This window comes from Rattus rattus, chromosome 2 (assembly GCF_011064425.1).
Source record: "Rattus rattus isolate New Zealand chromosome 2, Rrattus_CSIRO_v1, whole genome shotgun sequence".
Lineage (NCBI taxonomy): Eukaryota > Metazoa > Chordata > Mammalia > Rodentia > Muridae > Rattus > Rattus rattus.
Window position 1 is genome coordinate 177,930,923 of NC_046155.1, and position 15,102 is coordinate 177,946,024.

At 50.0% G+C, this 15,102-nt stretch overlaps 1 protein-coding gene across 4 annotated transcripts; it reads left to right on the forward strand.

Moving 5' to 3' along the window:
• The first annotated feature begins 1,456 nt into the window (after positions 1-1,456).
• Positions 1,457-10,004, forward strand: Myadm (myeloid associated differentiation marker). 4 transcript variants are annotated; one of them, XM_032894546.1, is made up of 3 exons: positions 1,457-1,732; positions 5,464-5,551; positions 8,560-10,004. In XM_032894546.1, the coding sequence occupies exon 3, from the start codon at positions 8,562-8,564 to the stop codon at positions 9,516-9,518; it is 957 nt and encodes a 318-aa protein (XP_032750437.1). In that variant the 5' UTR covers positions 1,457-1,732; positions 5,464-5,551; positions 8,560-8,561; the 3' UTR covers positions 9,519-10,004. The 4 variants fall into 4 exon arrangements, with proteins under 4 accessions (XP_032750437.1, XP_032750438.1, XP_032750439.1 ...); XM_032894547.1 differs by lacking the exon at positions 1,457-1,732 and adding an exon at positions 2,960-3,046; XM_032894548.1 differs by lacking the exon at positions 1,457-1,732 and adding an exon at positions 3,269-3,287.
• The last annotated feature ends 5,098 nt before the right edge of the window (positions 10,005-15,102 follow it).

A 15,102-nucleotide genomic window follows, 5' to 3' on the forward strand; every position in this document is an offset into this window, starting at 1 on the left:
AACCACCTCTACTATGTCATATGATAGACCAGATAGCTGCTTGGTGTCTCTTGCTCAGCCTTTCTCTGGATACTTCAGGGCTGGCTCAGTGAGCTCCTAAGCAAAGACGGCTATGGTCGACCATAGTGGATTCATCTCACCAATCTTAACCAGCCACACGTCCACCTTGTTGATGGCAGCAACACTTGCTGAGGCCCTGAAGGGAGCACAGCTTCCTCGGAAGACCAGTTAGTCAGATGCCCAGTCTGCCGAGGATTACATTGGACCTCTTCCACCGAGGGTTGGGCAGTAAGTCCTCTTCCATCGTGGGTTGGGCAGTAAGTTTTTCTTCCTTGGAATAAGTAACTCTGTACTTGTTATTTGCTTTCCTCGCCCTTTGCGCCCCTGCCAAAAGCAGCCTGTGTGCGCACAATGAATGGCTCTATTCACCATTCACCGTCGCGTTCAACCACACAATACTGCTTCTGATCAAGGAAGTCCGTTTACTTGGAAGCTGGTATGAGTTTGGAGAGGGGTTGCTCACGTCCTGCAACACTTCTGAAGCGGGCCCCCTAGAAAACAAGCACAGCCTGTTGGACGGGGAGTAGTAGTGATGGGTTTGGGACATTTGGGTGGGGGTTCTGTCCTAAAAGGTGGGTTAAACACTGAACCAGTAGCACATACCCAATCACAGGTTACACAGACCTGGGAAGCCAAGGGTTACATTTCCCCAAAATTACACCCTGTGACTCACTCTTCAAATGTTTGCAAACGGGGCAGGGGAGAGAGCTCAGTGATACGGTGCTCACCCTAGCGCTTTTTTTTTTTTTTTTTTTTTTTGAGATAGGGGGTTCAATCTTCTGTAACACACACTTACATACCCCAGGTGCTTGTGTCTTGTTCATGCTACCCTGGGCACTGAGACATTTTGCTTTTTGTTTGTTTTACATTTATGTTTGGGGGGCGGTGGTGGTGGTGGTGCATGCCATTGCATGACACAACGAACCTGTGTCAGTCAGAGGAAAACTTTTGGGAATCAGTTCTCTCCTCTACCACATGGGTCCTAGATGAGCAACATCAGGCTTGGCTCGACCCACTGAGCCATCTCAGTACCTACACAGGAAATACCTCCGCCACAGGACAGAGCACTGTAAGTGGATAAAGGACTAGCCAACCAAACCTGATGACCTTCGATTCTCCGATCCCATTCACTAGGAGGAGATAACTGACTCCCACAAGTTGTCCTCTGACTTCCACATTTGCACTCTCACACATAAAGTGCGTGTGTGTGTGTGTGTGTGTGTGTGTGTGTGTGTGTGTGTTTAAACTAACCCAAAACCCTCCCTTTTGCGGGGCATAAAATGACAAGGAGGGTCTGTTTCCGTGCCTCTTCCCAGACATGCAAAGTGAGCACACAGCTCTTCGCCTACCCACCCCTACCTTGGTCCCCACCCCCACTTCTGCAAAGCACGAGGCAAGCGCCCAGGTCCCCTCTTCAGCTCCTCCCTCCTCTGTAGGACACGGAGCTGGCCGTAGTGAGCTCCTGGACCCTTTGGACCCCTCACTTCGCGAAGCTCCCGGTTTTCTCTCTAGAGCTAGGTCTATAAGCCTCTTCAATCTTCCTGGAAGGTGACTAGAAGCAGCCGTGGGGAAGAGACAAGCAGCCGCAGCCGCAGCCAACAGCAGCCACCGCCACTAGGCCCCGCCCAGGAGCAGCAGATCAGGGCCGCGCCCGAGACCGCTGCCGAGCGGGGTGAGTGCAGCCAGGAGGGAGGGAACCTGCTGTCCCGGGTCTCCGCCCTGCCCAGGGGGCCCGCATTGGGACCCTTAGGTCTCTCCTAAAGGTCCCTCCAGCACGGCGACCTTCAGCCTCTTTTCCCTTTTGGTTCAGTCGAGTCCTTTCAGGCCCTCAAATCCGACCATTTTTTTTTAAAGCCCAACCCTGCATTTCTTTCCCTCTTTTGCACCTCTCTTTCCGGTACAAGGGGGTCCACAAAATCCTTCCCATATTGCCATATGGGAACTTAGAATTCAGAGCTCCCGACCCTAGCCCGGTCTCCCTCATAAAGATTCTGAGTCCCTTTGTCCTGAAGGCAGGAATTCAGGCCCAAAATAGCGCGCCCTTCCAGACCTAGGCGGTTCGGCAAACCAACCAACCACAAATGTTTTGAAAACTGTCTGAACGCTCAGAAATTTGGGACCCTCACCCCAAATTTCCAGGAATTTAGACACTATCCATCATCCTTTCGCTCTTCCTGGCTGCGATCTGTTGAGACGTGGCCCAGCAGTCCTCTGACCACGATTACAGTGTAATGGGAGCTATGGCCCACTCTCCTTTGCGTAGACCCCTAAACACAGGAATCTAGTCTTTGTTCTTTGGGGGTTGGGCCTCACCAGTCAAGGTAGCTTGCTCACTTAGGGCCTGGCACCCTAAATTCCTAAATTCTCTTCGGGTAGACAAGACCCTAGCCCACAGACTCTGTTAAACAGAGGTCTAGCCCCCAAACTGCTGAGACCTGGATGTGTAAGATTTCCCTTTTCTGGTTAGAGTGGGGGAACTGATAGGCAAGGCTGTGGGGGCCGAGAGAGGGAGAATTGAATGAGGTGAAACTAGGCATGGGGCTTAGTGGGGGGGGGGACTCTAAAACAAACCATAAACACATACGTTTCTTTGGCAACGGCATTCTCCAGCCTACTCTGGAGATTTCTTTGCAGAGCTCTGTCAGGGAGGATAGCCCCCGGGAGCCCCCACGCCTCCAGCTGCTGTGTCTTCCTGTTTTGTCTCCACGGCAACGGTGACCTCAGCCCTGAATCCCCTCACTGGTCGGGCTGGAGTTCCAGGACACTTCTGGGGGGCGTGGTGTGACATTAGCCCCGCCTTCGGGGCCGGACCAGGGATAGCCTGAATGAAGGGAAAGTCCCTTTTCACCGCCCTAGCCAGGCCCAAACCCCGCCCTCAACTCCTCCCTCGCGCGCTCCTCAGCTGGCCAACTCCACCCAGCTTTAAGACCCTTTTAGTCTGCAGCTGTCGTCCTTGTTTGTGCTGCAGACGCCACTGACTGGAGAGGTGAGGCTGCAGGGACCCCCGAAGGGAAGGGATAGTGGTTCAGGATCCTTGGGTCTAGAAAGAGGAGTGGGCACGGATTCAGGTGTCTGGGTCCCTAGAAACACTGCAGTTGGGCCAGGACTCAAGCTCTAGATGAAAGGCTGAACATCTGAGGTCATACATGGAAAAGAGAAGGGGCTGGGGAGTGGGCACGTGGGTCTGAGGAAGGACGATGATCCTTGGACCCCTGAGGCTGAGAGAGGTAAGATGGGATCTAGACTCCTAGGTCTCACCTAAAAGACTTGGGATCTGGATTTAAGATGGGTCTTAGGGGAGGAGGGCTGGATTCAGACCTTAATCTGGAGGAAGTCGGGGTTCTGAATTTGTTCTGAGGGAGAAGGTACTGGGGTCTGAATTTGGGCAGAAGAAGGGAGGGGCTGGAATCTCGACTTTTAGTTTGAGGACTTGGAAAAATGGAGTATAGATATCTGAATCCGAGAAGATGGAGCTCCTGGATGCTTGTACCTGGTGGGGAAAAGTTCTTGTTCTGAACCTCCTTCCAGAGGGTCTGTGAGAGTGTGTGTGTGTGTGTGGGGGGGTTAAGCGGGCTTAAGGCTGAGCCCACCACTGGTGTGAGGAGTGGCCCGGAGTCTGATCAGGGCTGTGCCCATCATGTGCCCAGCCTGTGGAGTGATGGATGACCTCAGGAGTGCGGCATGGGAGAGGGTAGCAGGGGTGCTGGGTGTGGCCCCGAGAGTGGAACTAGACCTAGGAGGAAGCTCTAGGGGCGTTTCCTCACTCTGCTTATGTCTTGAGCTGAGCATTCCTGAGCTATGACTTCAAACGGTGCTGAAAGCCCTCTGGACCACTAGTTCCGTTATCTTTCCTAGGGTTTTTCTTTCTAGTATCCCTTCTTTTCTAACTTTTCTCCTGGGCAGAAGGATTTATGCTCTTCCGTCTTCTGGTATCTGTGGCGGGACAGTAACCCACCTTTTTTTTTTTTTTTTATATGTATCACCCTTGTAGTCCTGGAACTCGCTATGTAGACCTGGCTGGCCCTGACCTCATAGAGATCCGCCTGCTTCTTCCTCCTAAATGCAGGGATTAAAGGCGATCTGTTGCCCACTTATTGTAGTGCAGGCGTCAGGCTAGGCCTAGCTTCCCAAAAACCAATACCTGTGGGAGCTGGAGGTTTCTGCCTTTCTGTCTCAACTCCCAAGTGTGTTGGAGGCTTCTAGTTCCCAGGGAGAGTTCCAACTCCTGCATGAGTTCTAGCTTGGAGCCAAGAAAGAGATGGGTCCTCGAGCTCAGTCAAAATTTAGGAGTTTTAAAGGAGTCCGCGCTGGTCATACTCAGGAGAGTCTCAATCCCTTAACTGCATTCCCACTTCTTAGAGGTTGAACCCAGTACCTCACACATGCTAGTCAAATACTCTACCTACCTCACCATCAGCAGCTTCCCTTTCACCCCACACCCACCCGTTGATGGTCTCCCCCGCCGCCCTCCCTCCCCCAGAGCTGAGGACCGAGCTAAATCCCCAACAACACCCCCCACCCCGTTGGTGGTCTTTGAACTTTCTGTGACCCCAGGAAGACCCTAATTTCCAATCCTGTCTCAACCGGTGTTTTGGAAACACCGTTCTGCACTCCAGGCCGGACTTTCCTCATTCTGGAAGGACCCAGAGTTTAAAAATTTTTTTTTTCTTTTACCCTAATCCCAGCACTTGGGAGACAGAGACACGCAGATCCCCAGGAACTCAAGACCAGCCTGGTCTACATAGCAAGTTCCAGGCCAGCGAGGCTTACATAGCAAATGTTTTTCTCAAAATAATTTTTAAAATATATTTTTGCAGTGGGTGAGGGACGCATGTACCGCAGGGCACTGAAAGAGGTCAGAGGACAACTTGTGGGAGTCGTTCTGCCTGGCTCTAAACTCACACTTTTCAAGGAACATTAACACTCCCTCCTTCGTCCCTCCCTTTCCCCCCTCCCGACTCTCGCTTTCTCGGCGACGGGGGTCTTGGCACCACCTCCTGGTCCCTGCCACATTGCCCTGGCTGTGGTGACTTAAAGCCCTTATAAGGAGCGGAGACTCCGGGCCAGGCTGGGCCTCCCGCCTGTACAACCACCGCCCTGGGATCTCCCTCTGCAGACGGCAAAGCCGGGGCTCGGTTAACAGCACTCACGCCCCTCTCCGGCCTGAGGGCGGGCCCTTTACCCATATTTGCTTACACCCCACCCACACAGCAAGTTCTCGGAGAGGAAGGAGAGGGGCGGCGCTTCCCCAGGGCAACCTCTGGGACCTCCCTCGGAAATCTCTGCCAAGTATGCGTCCCCACCAGGAGACATGTCCCAGCTGTAGAGTTTAGGGCTCCGGGGTCACAGTGCTGCAAGGGAAGACTGTCTGAGTTCCCTCTGACCCTCCCTCTCTTCCTCCAGGGCTTCTGATCTGCCTTTTCCAGGTGTGCAACCCAATCCGCCTTCGCAGCCGGAACTTTCTCCTTCCGATCCTCTGTTAAGGAAGCAGGTGAGTGTGCTCTGAGCCCTAATTCCTAGCTCTTGAGGGTGGAGTGGCTGCAGTTTGGACATACAGTTCTGAGGGCCAAGGACTTGGGGTGGGGGGCTGGTGTCCAACTTTAGGGGAAGAGAACTGGGGTTTTAGACCGGGAGTATAAGAGGGGAGGGTTTAGAGCCCTGTTCTGAGTCTGATGGAGGTTTACCAGGGGCCTTGACCGCTCAATTTAGGAGCATAGTGCCTAGAAACTGAACTGAGTCCATGATAAGAGGGCTGGGAATTTCTGGGTTATCTAACTTAGCCAGGAATGCTGAATTGGATTTACAGGAGGAGTGGAAGGACCAGAGCTTGATCTCTGGGTATGAGGAAGGAGGGGAATGGTGCCTAGATTCCTAGACCCTGAGAGACGAGGCACCTGGGAGGGTTCCAAAGAATAGAATCAGAGAATCCATGTGTTTAAGAAGTTGTATCCAGGAGCTGGCTCCTGTGTACTTTGGGAGCTGTTCTGGGACAGTGTGATCTTCCAGAGGTTAAAACATGCCCTTCAGTCTTTCCATGGGCTCGACCTTAGCAGGACTTTTCCTGGGGTGGGGGGAAGTTATGAATAACTTTATGCTCATCTCAGAGCACAGGATGATGGACTGCTGCACGGTGGTGGCAGGCGCCTTTAACTCCAGCACTCTGAAGGCAGAGGCAGATGGATCTCTATGAGTTCAAGGCCAGCCTGGTCTGCATAGTGAGTTCCAGGACACAACAAAACAAACAAACAAAAAAAGAGATGTTAGATCAGAGAAACCTAAGTTAACTAAAGTGCATGTTGGTGAAGCCGTGAGTTGACAGGAAATACTTGCAGGGCCATAGGTATAACGAAAAAGCCCACCCCAGCATGGGCGAGGACTCATGAAAGATGCATTTCTGGGGCACACTGCTCAACTTGTAGGTAGCTGGGCAGAAGAGCCTTCCTGTCCTCTCTTAATCGCTTGATGCTCATAAATTACTTCAGCTTTGGGAGGAGCCCCATAGCACAGCCTTGTAACGTTCTGAGTATGTTTCCTGAGCCTTGGAAGTTCTGTGGTTTTCCTTTCTAACATGTAATTATTGCGTGCATGCGTGTATGGGTACACCCCATAGCAAGTGTATGGGGGTCGGAGGACAATTTGCAGAATTTGGTTCTATCCACCATGTGGGTCTTGGGGATTGAATTCAGCTTATCATGCTGTGTTGTAAGTTTTCTCTACCCACTGAACCATCTAGTTGGCCGCAAGTCTCTATAGCTTTTGAGTTATTTGAACCTCTCCCCTCCCTCCAGCAGCTGATGTTCGATTCAGAAGAAATAACCACAGAACTGACAATAGTAATAAGAAAAGTGGATCTGGAAACCACCTTCTCATATCTTTAGGGTCATCAGCTGAGAGGTCAGATAGTTAGCATCCTGAGGAGGGCTCTGGCATCTGGTCCTAGTGCTTCTAGGATACGAAGACAGAAGCTGTGGTTTACAGTGTTTAAAAAAAAAAAAAAAAAAAAGATAAGATCGGGGTTGGGGATTTAGCTCAGTGGTAGAGCGCTTGCCTAGCAAGCGCAAGGCCCTGGGTTCGGTCCCCAGCTCCGAAAAAAAAAAAAAAAAAAGATGTTAGTCCTTCTAGTCACATCCCATGTCTGAGTCACATGGTACGCTAGCAGGCTAGAAGGCTGAGAAGCCTGTCCTGAGGTCCAGATCTGCATAACTGACCTTGAAAACTAGAGATTTCAGTGGAGGGAGCTGGGCCACTCACTGAGAATGGAGGAAGTTGAATTTTCCTGAACTTGAGGTACCTGTTAGCCTAGTCCCTGGAGGAAGTGATAAGCTCAGTGATAGGAAAGCGGAAACTGAGCTGTCTTTGGATTTTCCAGGTCTGAGGTAGGATTGGGGGGTGGGGAGAGCTTGAAGGAAGGGGGAGGGAGAAAGCTTGATGTTTCCCGTCAGAGATCTCTGGGAGAGGAGTAAGGAGAAGGATGTAGGTCCAGTACTTTGGTTAGATGTGGGAGGCAGAATGGAAGTTGGAATATTGGGTGGATAGGGGAGGGGGCTGCTAATGTCTACGTCGCTCTTCCATAAAAGAAATCTTTTCACAGTGCATAAAGTATAAGGAAGTTGGAGTCTTGGCTATGGAGAAGTTAGAGATAACTGAGCTGTGGGTGAAAGGGGGAACTTTGTTCATAGGGCCTGGGGTAAAAAGCCCTAGGTCACACACAGGAGGAAGTGAAGTACAGGCTGGATCTTAGACCATATCTCTTGTGGCTGAGTGGTTTTATTGTTGTTTGTTTGTTACAAAATGGGGTTTCTCTGAGTAGCCTTGGCCATCCTGGAACTCACTAGGTAGACCGGGCTGTGTTTTGTTTTGTTTTGTTTTGTTTAAGGCAGAATCTCATTCTGTAGCTCAAGCCAGCCCAGATTTTACCACAGAACCCAGGCTGGCCTCCATCTCATAGTAATCTTCCTACTTTAGTGCTCCAAATGCTAAGATCACGAGTGCGCACTTCTCCCCTCGCTTTGCACAGTGCAGGGTTCAGATCCAGGGCTTCCTGAATGGTAGACAAGCATGTCGCCCACTGAGCCACATCCCCGAGACCACAGCTGTAGGTGTATATTCGGTATGAGTCTTATGTGCTCATGTGGAGGAGGTCAGAGTTGACTTGAAGGAGTAGTCTTTTTCCTGCCACCAGGTATGTCCCAGAGATCCAGCTCAGGTTTTCCAACCCGGTATCACAAACACACTCCAGTGGGTAGGACGCTGACTCCCTGGGGAAGGGAAGCAAGGAGTGTTGCTTTGAGGATCTGGATTCTGAGTTTCTCATGGGCAGGGCTAGGATGAGCTTGGAATCTAGATGACCAATCCATTTTTATAGCTTATAGAAAAGTTTCACATACTAAGACATAGCCCTTTCAGAGTTCAAAGTAATTTGTTCCAAAACAGATGAGGGCTGGGTACCTGGATTCCTCAGTATACCAGACCTTATTCAAATGCTTTTCTTTTTCTCAGCCATGCCGGTCACAGTCACCCGTACAACCATCACAACTACAACATCATCCTCCACCACTGTGGGGTCCGCCCGGGCGCTGACCCAGCCCCTGGGCCTCCTCCGCCTCCTGCAGCTAGTATCCACCTGTGTGGCTTTCTCACTGGTGGCCAGTGTGGGTGCTTGGACAGGGCCCATGGGTAACTGGGCCATGTTCACCTGGTGTTTCTGCTTTGCTGTTACCCTCATCATCCTGATTGTGGAGTTAGGTGGATTCCAGGCCCGCTTCCCCCTGTCATGGCGAAACTTCCCTATCACGTTCGCCTGTTACGCGGCCCTCTTCTGCCTGTCCTCTTCCATCATCTATCCCACCACCTACGTGCAGTTCCTACCTCACGGACGTTCCCGGGACCACGCCATCGCTGCCACCACCTTCTCCTGCGTTGCCTGTTTGGCGTATGCTACTGAAGTGGCCTGGACTCGTGCAAGGCCTGGTGAGATCACTGGCTACATGGCTACCGTGCCAGGGCTGCTCAAAGTGTTCGAGACCTTCGTAGCCTGCATCATCTTTGCCTTCATCAGTGAGCCGAGCCTGTACCAGCAAAGGCCGGCCCTGGAATGGTGTGTGGCAGTCTATGCCATCTGCTTCATCCTAGCAGCAGTGACCGTCCTACTCAACCTGGGGGATTGTACCAACATGCTGCCCATCCCTTTCCCTACCTTCCTGTCAGGCCTGGCCTTACTGTCTGTGCTCCTTTACGCCACTGCCATTGTTCTCTGGCCCCTCTACCAATTTGATCAGAGGTATAACAGCCAACCCCGCCGTTCAATGGATCCAAGCTGCTCTCGTACTTATGTACAACCCAATGCAGTGTGTAGCTGGGACCGACGGCTGGCGGTGTCCATCCTGACAGGTATCAACCTGCTGGCATATGTGTCTGATCTGGTGTATTCCACCCGTCTGGTGTTCGTCAAGGTCTAAGTTTGACAAGGGGTTCCCTTCCCCATCTCTCCTTGCAGCCTCTTCAATCTGATTACCCAGGTGATTGGTATCGTCCTGTTTTCTCCTCATCTCCCACCCGTTTCCTCCTCCCCGTCGGATACGTATGCTCTTCCTTAGTCCCTGTTTCCTTCTCCATCCCTTTCTTAACCTTTCCTCTTCTGATATGCCTGCTTTACCCGTGAGCTGTGGCTTCACAGCTTACCTCCTTCATTTTTCTATCTCTATAGTCTTTCCTGTGGGTTTTGTCACCTGCCTGTTTTCTTGGGAGCCCTCAGAATTCTTGCTTTTTCTTCCTTACCCCTCAAAGGTGCTGGCCCCACACATCCCACACTCCTTTGCAGTTACCCACGCTCCTTTGCAGTTCTTCACCCCATGGGCCTCTTTACAGGCCTCATTGCCAAAGCATGCCTGCCTGCCTGCCTGCCTGCCTGCCTGCCTTCGCTGTGCCTTAGTCAGTATGTATGGGTGTGTGTGTGTGTGTGTGTGTTAAAGGGTTTGGGAAGGAGGCCATGTAGTGTACCTCTCTCCTTTAAGTTCAAACCAAAATAAACAAAATTCTGGAGGTCAGCAATTCCCAGTGGGCAGGAGTCATCTTTATGCATAGAGTGTCTACCTGTCACTCAGCTTTGCATCAAAGTGGCTCTGGGTTTTTCTTTTACCGAAAGCCCACTACCTTGAGGCTACCTTAGATGAAGCGATGGATGGACACCTTTGCCTAAATTATTCTCCGTGCTATTCAAACAAACAAACCCACCAAAAATATCCACATGGAATCTCTGTCTGTCTGTCTCTCTCTTCCCGACACCCCCTCCCCCGCTTCTCTGTCCGGGTTTTTTGAGACAGGTTTCTATGTGTAGCCTTGGCTATCCTGAATTTGCTCTGTAGATCAGGCTGCCCTGTAATTCAAGATTATCTGCCCGCTTGTGCCTCCCTAGTGCTGGGATTAAAGGTGTGCGCCATCACTGCCCAGCCACCCACGTGGTCTTAAAGACAACTCTGAAGTGTTTCTGAGGGGCAGTAATGGCGGCCATCTTATCTCAGTGTTAAAAATAACATGGTCTGCTTTAGCAGGGATGAGAAGAGAAATGGCCTCTGTCAGCCTTAAAGGCACTATGATCCTCTTTTCCTTTTCTGAACACGGAGACAAGAGCAAACAACTAAGAAGCTCTTTTGTTTTTCATTTTTTTTATTTTTGTAAATAGCTTTGGAGATATTCTTAATGTAGCCCAAGCTGGTCTCAAACTTAATTGTGTCGCTAAGGCTTCCATTGAACCCTTATCTTAACGTCTCCACCGTCCAGGTGCTGAGATTACAGATGTGCCACAGTACCCCAGTTGTGCAGCCCCATTTAAGAGGGAAGTTTCTTAAACATCTTTTCTTGGGGATGGGGACTGGGCTGGGGGGGGGTTATCAGGATTGGAATGGCTTGTGTGTGCTGTACATGAACCCAGGTCCTTGTGTGCTAGTTGCTTCTTGCTGCTGCTTTCTGCTTCTCTGGGACTCACATGCATTACTTGGTATATATATATATATATAAATGTATAAATATATATTTTATTTTTTTTTAATTTTCTGGAGCTTTGGGTTTCTATAGCTCCTGCTGTCAGTCATCCTTTCCCACCCCTCACATCTATAATGTTCTTTTTTTTAAAAAAAAAATCTCAATATAAAGATAACAGGAAGAGTCATGCTTTCTTTATCTTGGGGTGGGTGGGTGGGGAGGAAGGAACGACTCCAAGAGATGGGTAAGACTCAGATTCTTCAGTTTGATGACAGAAGAAGGGGTGGGACTAAGACAACATCAGAAACAGTGGCAGAGTCTGGGTCCTACCCTGCCTTTAAAGATAATTTATTTTTTCATTATATGTACATTGTGGATTTGCTGGCATGCATGTCTGTGTGAGGGTGTCGGGTCCCCTGGAACAGGAGTTACAGACAGTTATGAGCTGCCATGTGGGTGCTGGGAATTGAACCCAGGTCCTCTGGAGGAGAACCACTGAGCTATCTCTCCAGCCTCTCCCCACCCCTTTAAGCCGGTCTCATGTAGACTAGGCTGGCCTCAAACTCAACAAGTAGTCAAGTTCTACCTCCTCCATTGCTGGGGTTGCAAGCATATGCCACCACAACCAGTTTATACAGTTTTGGGGACTGAAACCAGAACTTGGTACATGCGAGGCAAGCACTTTACCCATTGAGCTATTTACCATAGCCCATTAGTCTTAATTCTTCAAAACAGGGGAGTGGGAGCCTTGGGTGCTCAGGGCTTAGTTAAAAGTACAGGATTTGGCAATGTGAGAACCAGGGTTCAGGTCCCACTACCCAAGAAACAAGCTGAACATCCCCTCAAATGCACACAACACACTCACAGACTGGGCTGGCTGGCTTCCTGCCTAAGACAAATGGGCAGTGAAGGAAGTGACAGATGGTACCATTTTCTGGCCTCCATGACTACATACATTTTATAATCTTTAAAAGAAGCCAGGAAGGTTGACTAGGAAAGACATGAATGTGATCTCTCCCCTGGAGAGTCCCATGAGTATGTGAGAAATACAAGGCACTATGGCTTGGCAAGTACCTTAAGGGGAAAGGATTTGCTTAGCATGTACAAAGGCCCTGTCAGGCTTGTCCCTAGCAACACACACAGAATCAGGAAGAAAATACCACTTTATCAATTCAGATATACAATGTCCTGGGGCCGAAGAAGTGATTTTTGCAATTAAAAATGCTTGTCCAGTTCATAGCACCCACATCAGCAGCTCACAACTACAGTTTCAGGAGAGATAACTCAGATTAAAAACACTGATACACTTTGGCCTCCATGACCACACACAGGGAAATAAAAATAAGTATTAAAAAAATACAACATCGTGGGCTGGAGAAATGGTTCTGGTTCGGCGATTGAGAATATTGATTGCTCTTCTAGAGGTCCTCAGTTCAATTCCCAGTAACCATATGGTGGCTCACAACCATCTATAATGGAACCCAGTGCCTCTTCTGGTGTGTCTGAAGACAGCGACAGTGTACTCATATACATAAATACATCTTAAAACAAAATCCAAGCCAGGTATGGTTGTCCTTCCCCCTTAATCCCAGCACTTGGGAGGCAGAAACAAATGGATCTCTGTCGGTTCAAGGCCGGTCTGGTCTATAGAGCTAGTTCCAGGACAACTAGATCTATACAGGGAAACCCTGTCTCAAAAACAAACAAAAAGCACAAAACCATATACATGTGTGAGTATATATGTATGTGTGTGTGTGTGTCTACACAGTTTTGTACATATATGTAGAGTCAGAGTGCAACAGGTTTCTGAAAAATGCATTCATGTCCCCCATATTTCCCAGCACAACCTCTTGACAATTCATGGAACACTGTTCTTTCTCCCAAGTACCATTCATATCTGCCTTCTCTTTGAATAACCTGGGTCCAGCTCACCCATGCCCCAGAGGGACCCACCCTATCCAGATCAGATCTTGCTCTTCTCTGTTGAAATCCACCTGAATAAGATTATACATACGTAACACACACACACACACACACACACACACACACACACACACACACAGAGAGAGAGAGAGAGAAAGAGAGAGAGAGATTGATTGATTGATTTCAGGATCATAAATCTCCTTTTGCACCTGCGCCCACACAAAAGCAACTTGGAAAACATTGCAAAGTTTGGAAGTGAATGAAAAAAAGAAATGAATGGGCCTGACCTAGGTATGGTGGAAGAAAAGGTTTATTGTATAAAAAGGAGAGCACAGCCAGAGGCAGGGACATCTAGGAGAGTCCAGAGTGACTCTGAGGTGGAGTGTGAGGAGAGCAGAGAAGAAAGAGGGGCAGCTAGGAGACCAAGAGGCTAGGACGGTAAAGGGTAGACAAAAAGGGCCTGGTAACCAAAATGGCTGGGTTATACAGGGGAGAACAACTGGAGGAAGGGCAGCCCAGCCTCTGGGCTGAAGAAGTTTAGGGTAGGGATGAGGTATACTAGCCACACTCTGTAACAGGTAGAGACTGAGGGATTCTGGGAGAACCTGGCAGCCAGTTCTGCCCTGATATGTTAAATAGGCACCCCAGCTAGCCTTTTGCCCCAGGTTTGAGACCTAACAGGAAGTACAAGGAAGGGCCGGCGAGGACACACACTCAGGGGATAAGAAGTCTTATTTCTTCAGTGCCTACCAACGCATATCTACATCAATTCCTCTTATTAGGAGGGCATCACATTCACTCCTTCCCATACACGGTTCAAGAATGCGAGAAAGAACAGCTAGAGGGTTGTGGTGTTGGTCAGTTTATAGAGTGCTTGCCGAGCGAACACAAGATCCCGGGGGCAATCCCCAGTACCTGAACACCCCTCCCCCCACCCCCACGGGTGGTATATGCCTATAAACCCAGTTCTTGGGGAGGTGAAGGCAGGAAGCTCAGACGTTGGTTATCTTCGTATACCTTGCAAGTGTGAAGCCAGCCAGAAATACAGAAATATTTATCTATTTACTTATTTATTTATCAGACAGATACCGTGTAGCCCTGGCTGCTCTGGAACTTGCTATGTAGATCAGCTGGCATCAAACTCACAGAGATCTTCCTGCCTCTCTCTGGGATTACAAGTGTGCAAGCCCTTATTTTAAAAAGCAAAATAGATAGCATCCAGTGATCTGCTGTATTAACTAGGGAAAACAACAAAGGAAGAAGCTGAACTCCTAGTGCCCTCCACCAGTCGTCCCAGGGAACCACAGGCATCTACAGGCTTTCAGGGTGGTCAGGGAACTCTGCGTTCAGAGAACGGTGCTTGAGGATTGATCTTAATTCCCTCACCTCCCCTGCACCTTCTGGAATTCCAGACGACCTCAGCAAAACCGCAAAGACTGAACAGACACCCGCATCACCGGAGCGGCCAGCCTGATGCGCATTGCACGCCGGGAGCAGTAGTTCTCCGTTGCGTTCCAAGAATAGAGTACACGAGGGCCCCAACTATAAGTCCCAGAGTGCACTGAGCTTGACAGCCTCTGGCGGGCCACTGCTCCCCAGAACGGCTTCCTGCCAGAATGGACTCATAGGAGGGCTGGAACTGGGAGAAAGGCGCATGGTGGGGCGTGACCTGGGGGAGGAACTCAAGAGAGGAAACCTGGGCGTGTGCGTAGGAAATCCCAGAGTGAGACTGAGTTGGGAGAACGCTCCAGGTGGAGAGTCACAAGGAAACACGAGAGACACCCAAGACAAAGTCATAGGGAGATCCAGAGTCAAGAAAGACACACTCAGGTATAGTCATAGGGAGATATGGAGGGGCCAGGCCCTCAGAGATGGAGAGTTACCGGGAGACATGGATAAAGGAGAGACCGCCAGAGATGGAGAGCCATAGGGAGAGACCGTAGAGAGAACACCCGAGACGGAGTCACGGGGAGGCAAATGAGAGAGAGAGAGAGAGAGAGAGAGAGAGAGAGAGAGAGAGAGAGAGAGAGAGAGAGAGAGAGAGAGAGAGAGAGAGAAGAGAGAGAGAGAGAGAGAGAGAGGACTAAGAGGGGACAATACAAGGAGTCACCTAGGAGGGTCGAGATTCCCCTGAAGACA

Coding starts and splice junctions, on each gene's coding strand:
- Myadm (XM_032894546.1), top strand. CDS start 8,562: ATGCCGGTCACAGTCACCCGTACAACCATCACAACTACAACATCATCC.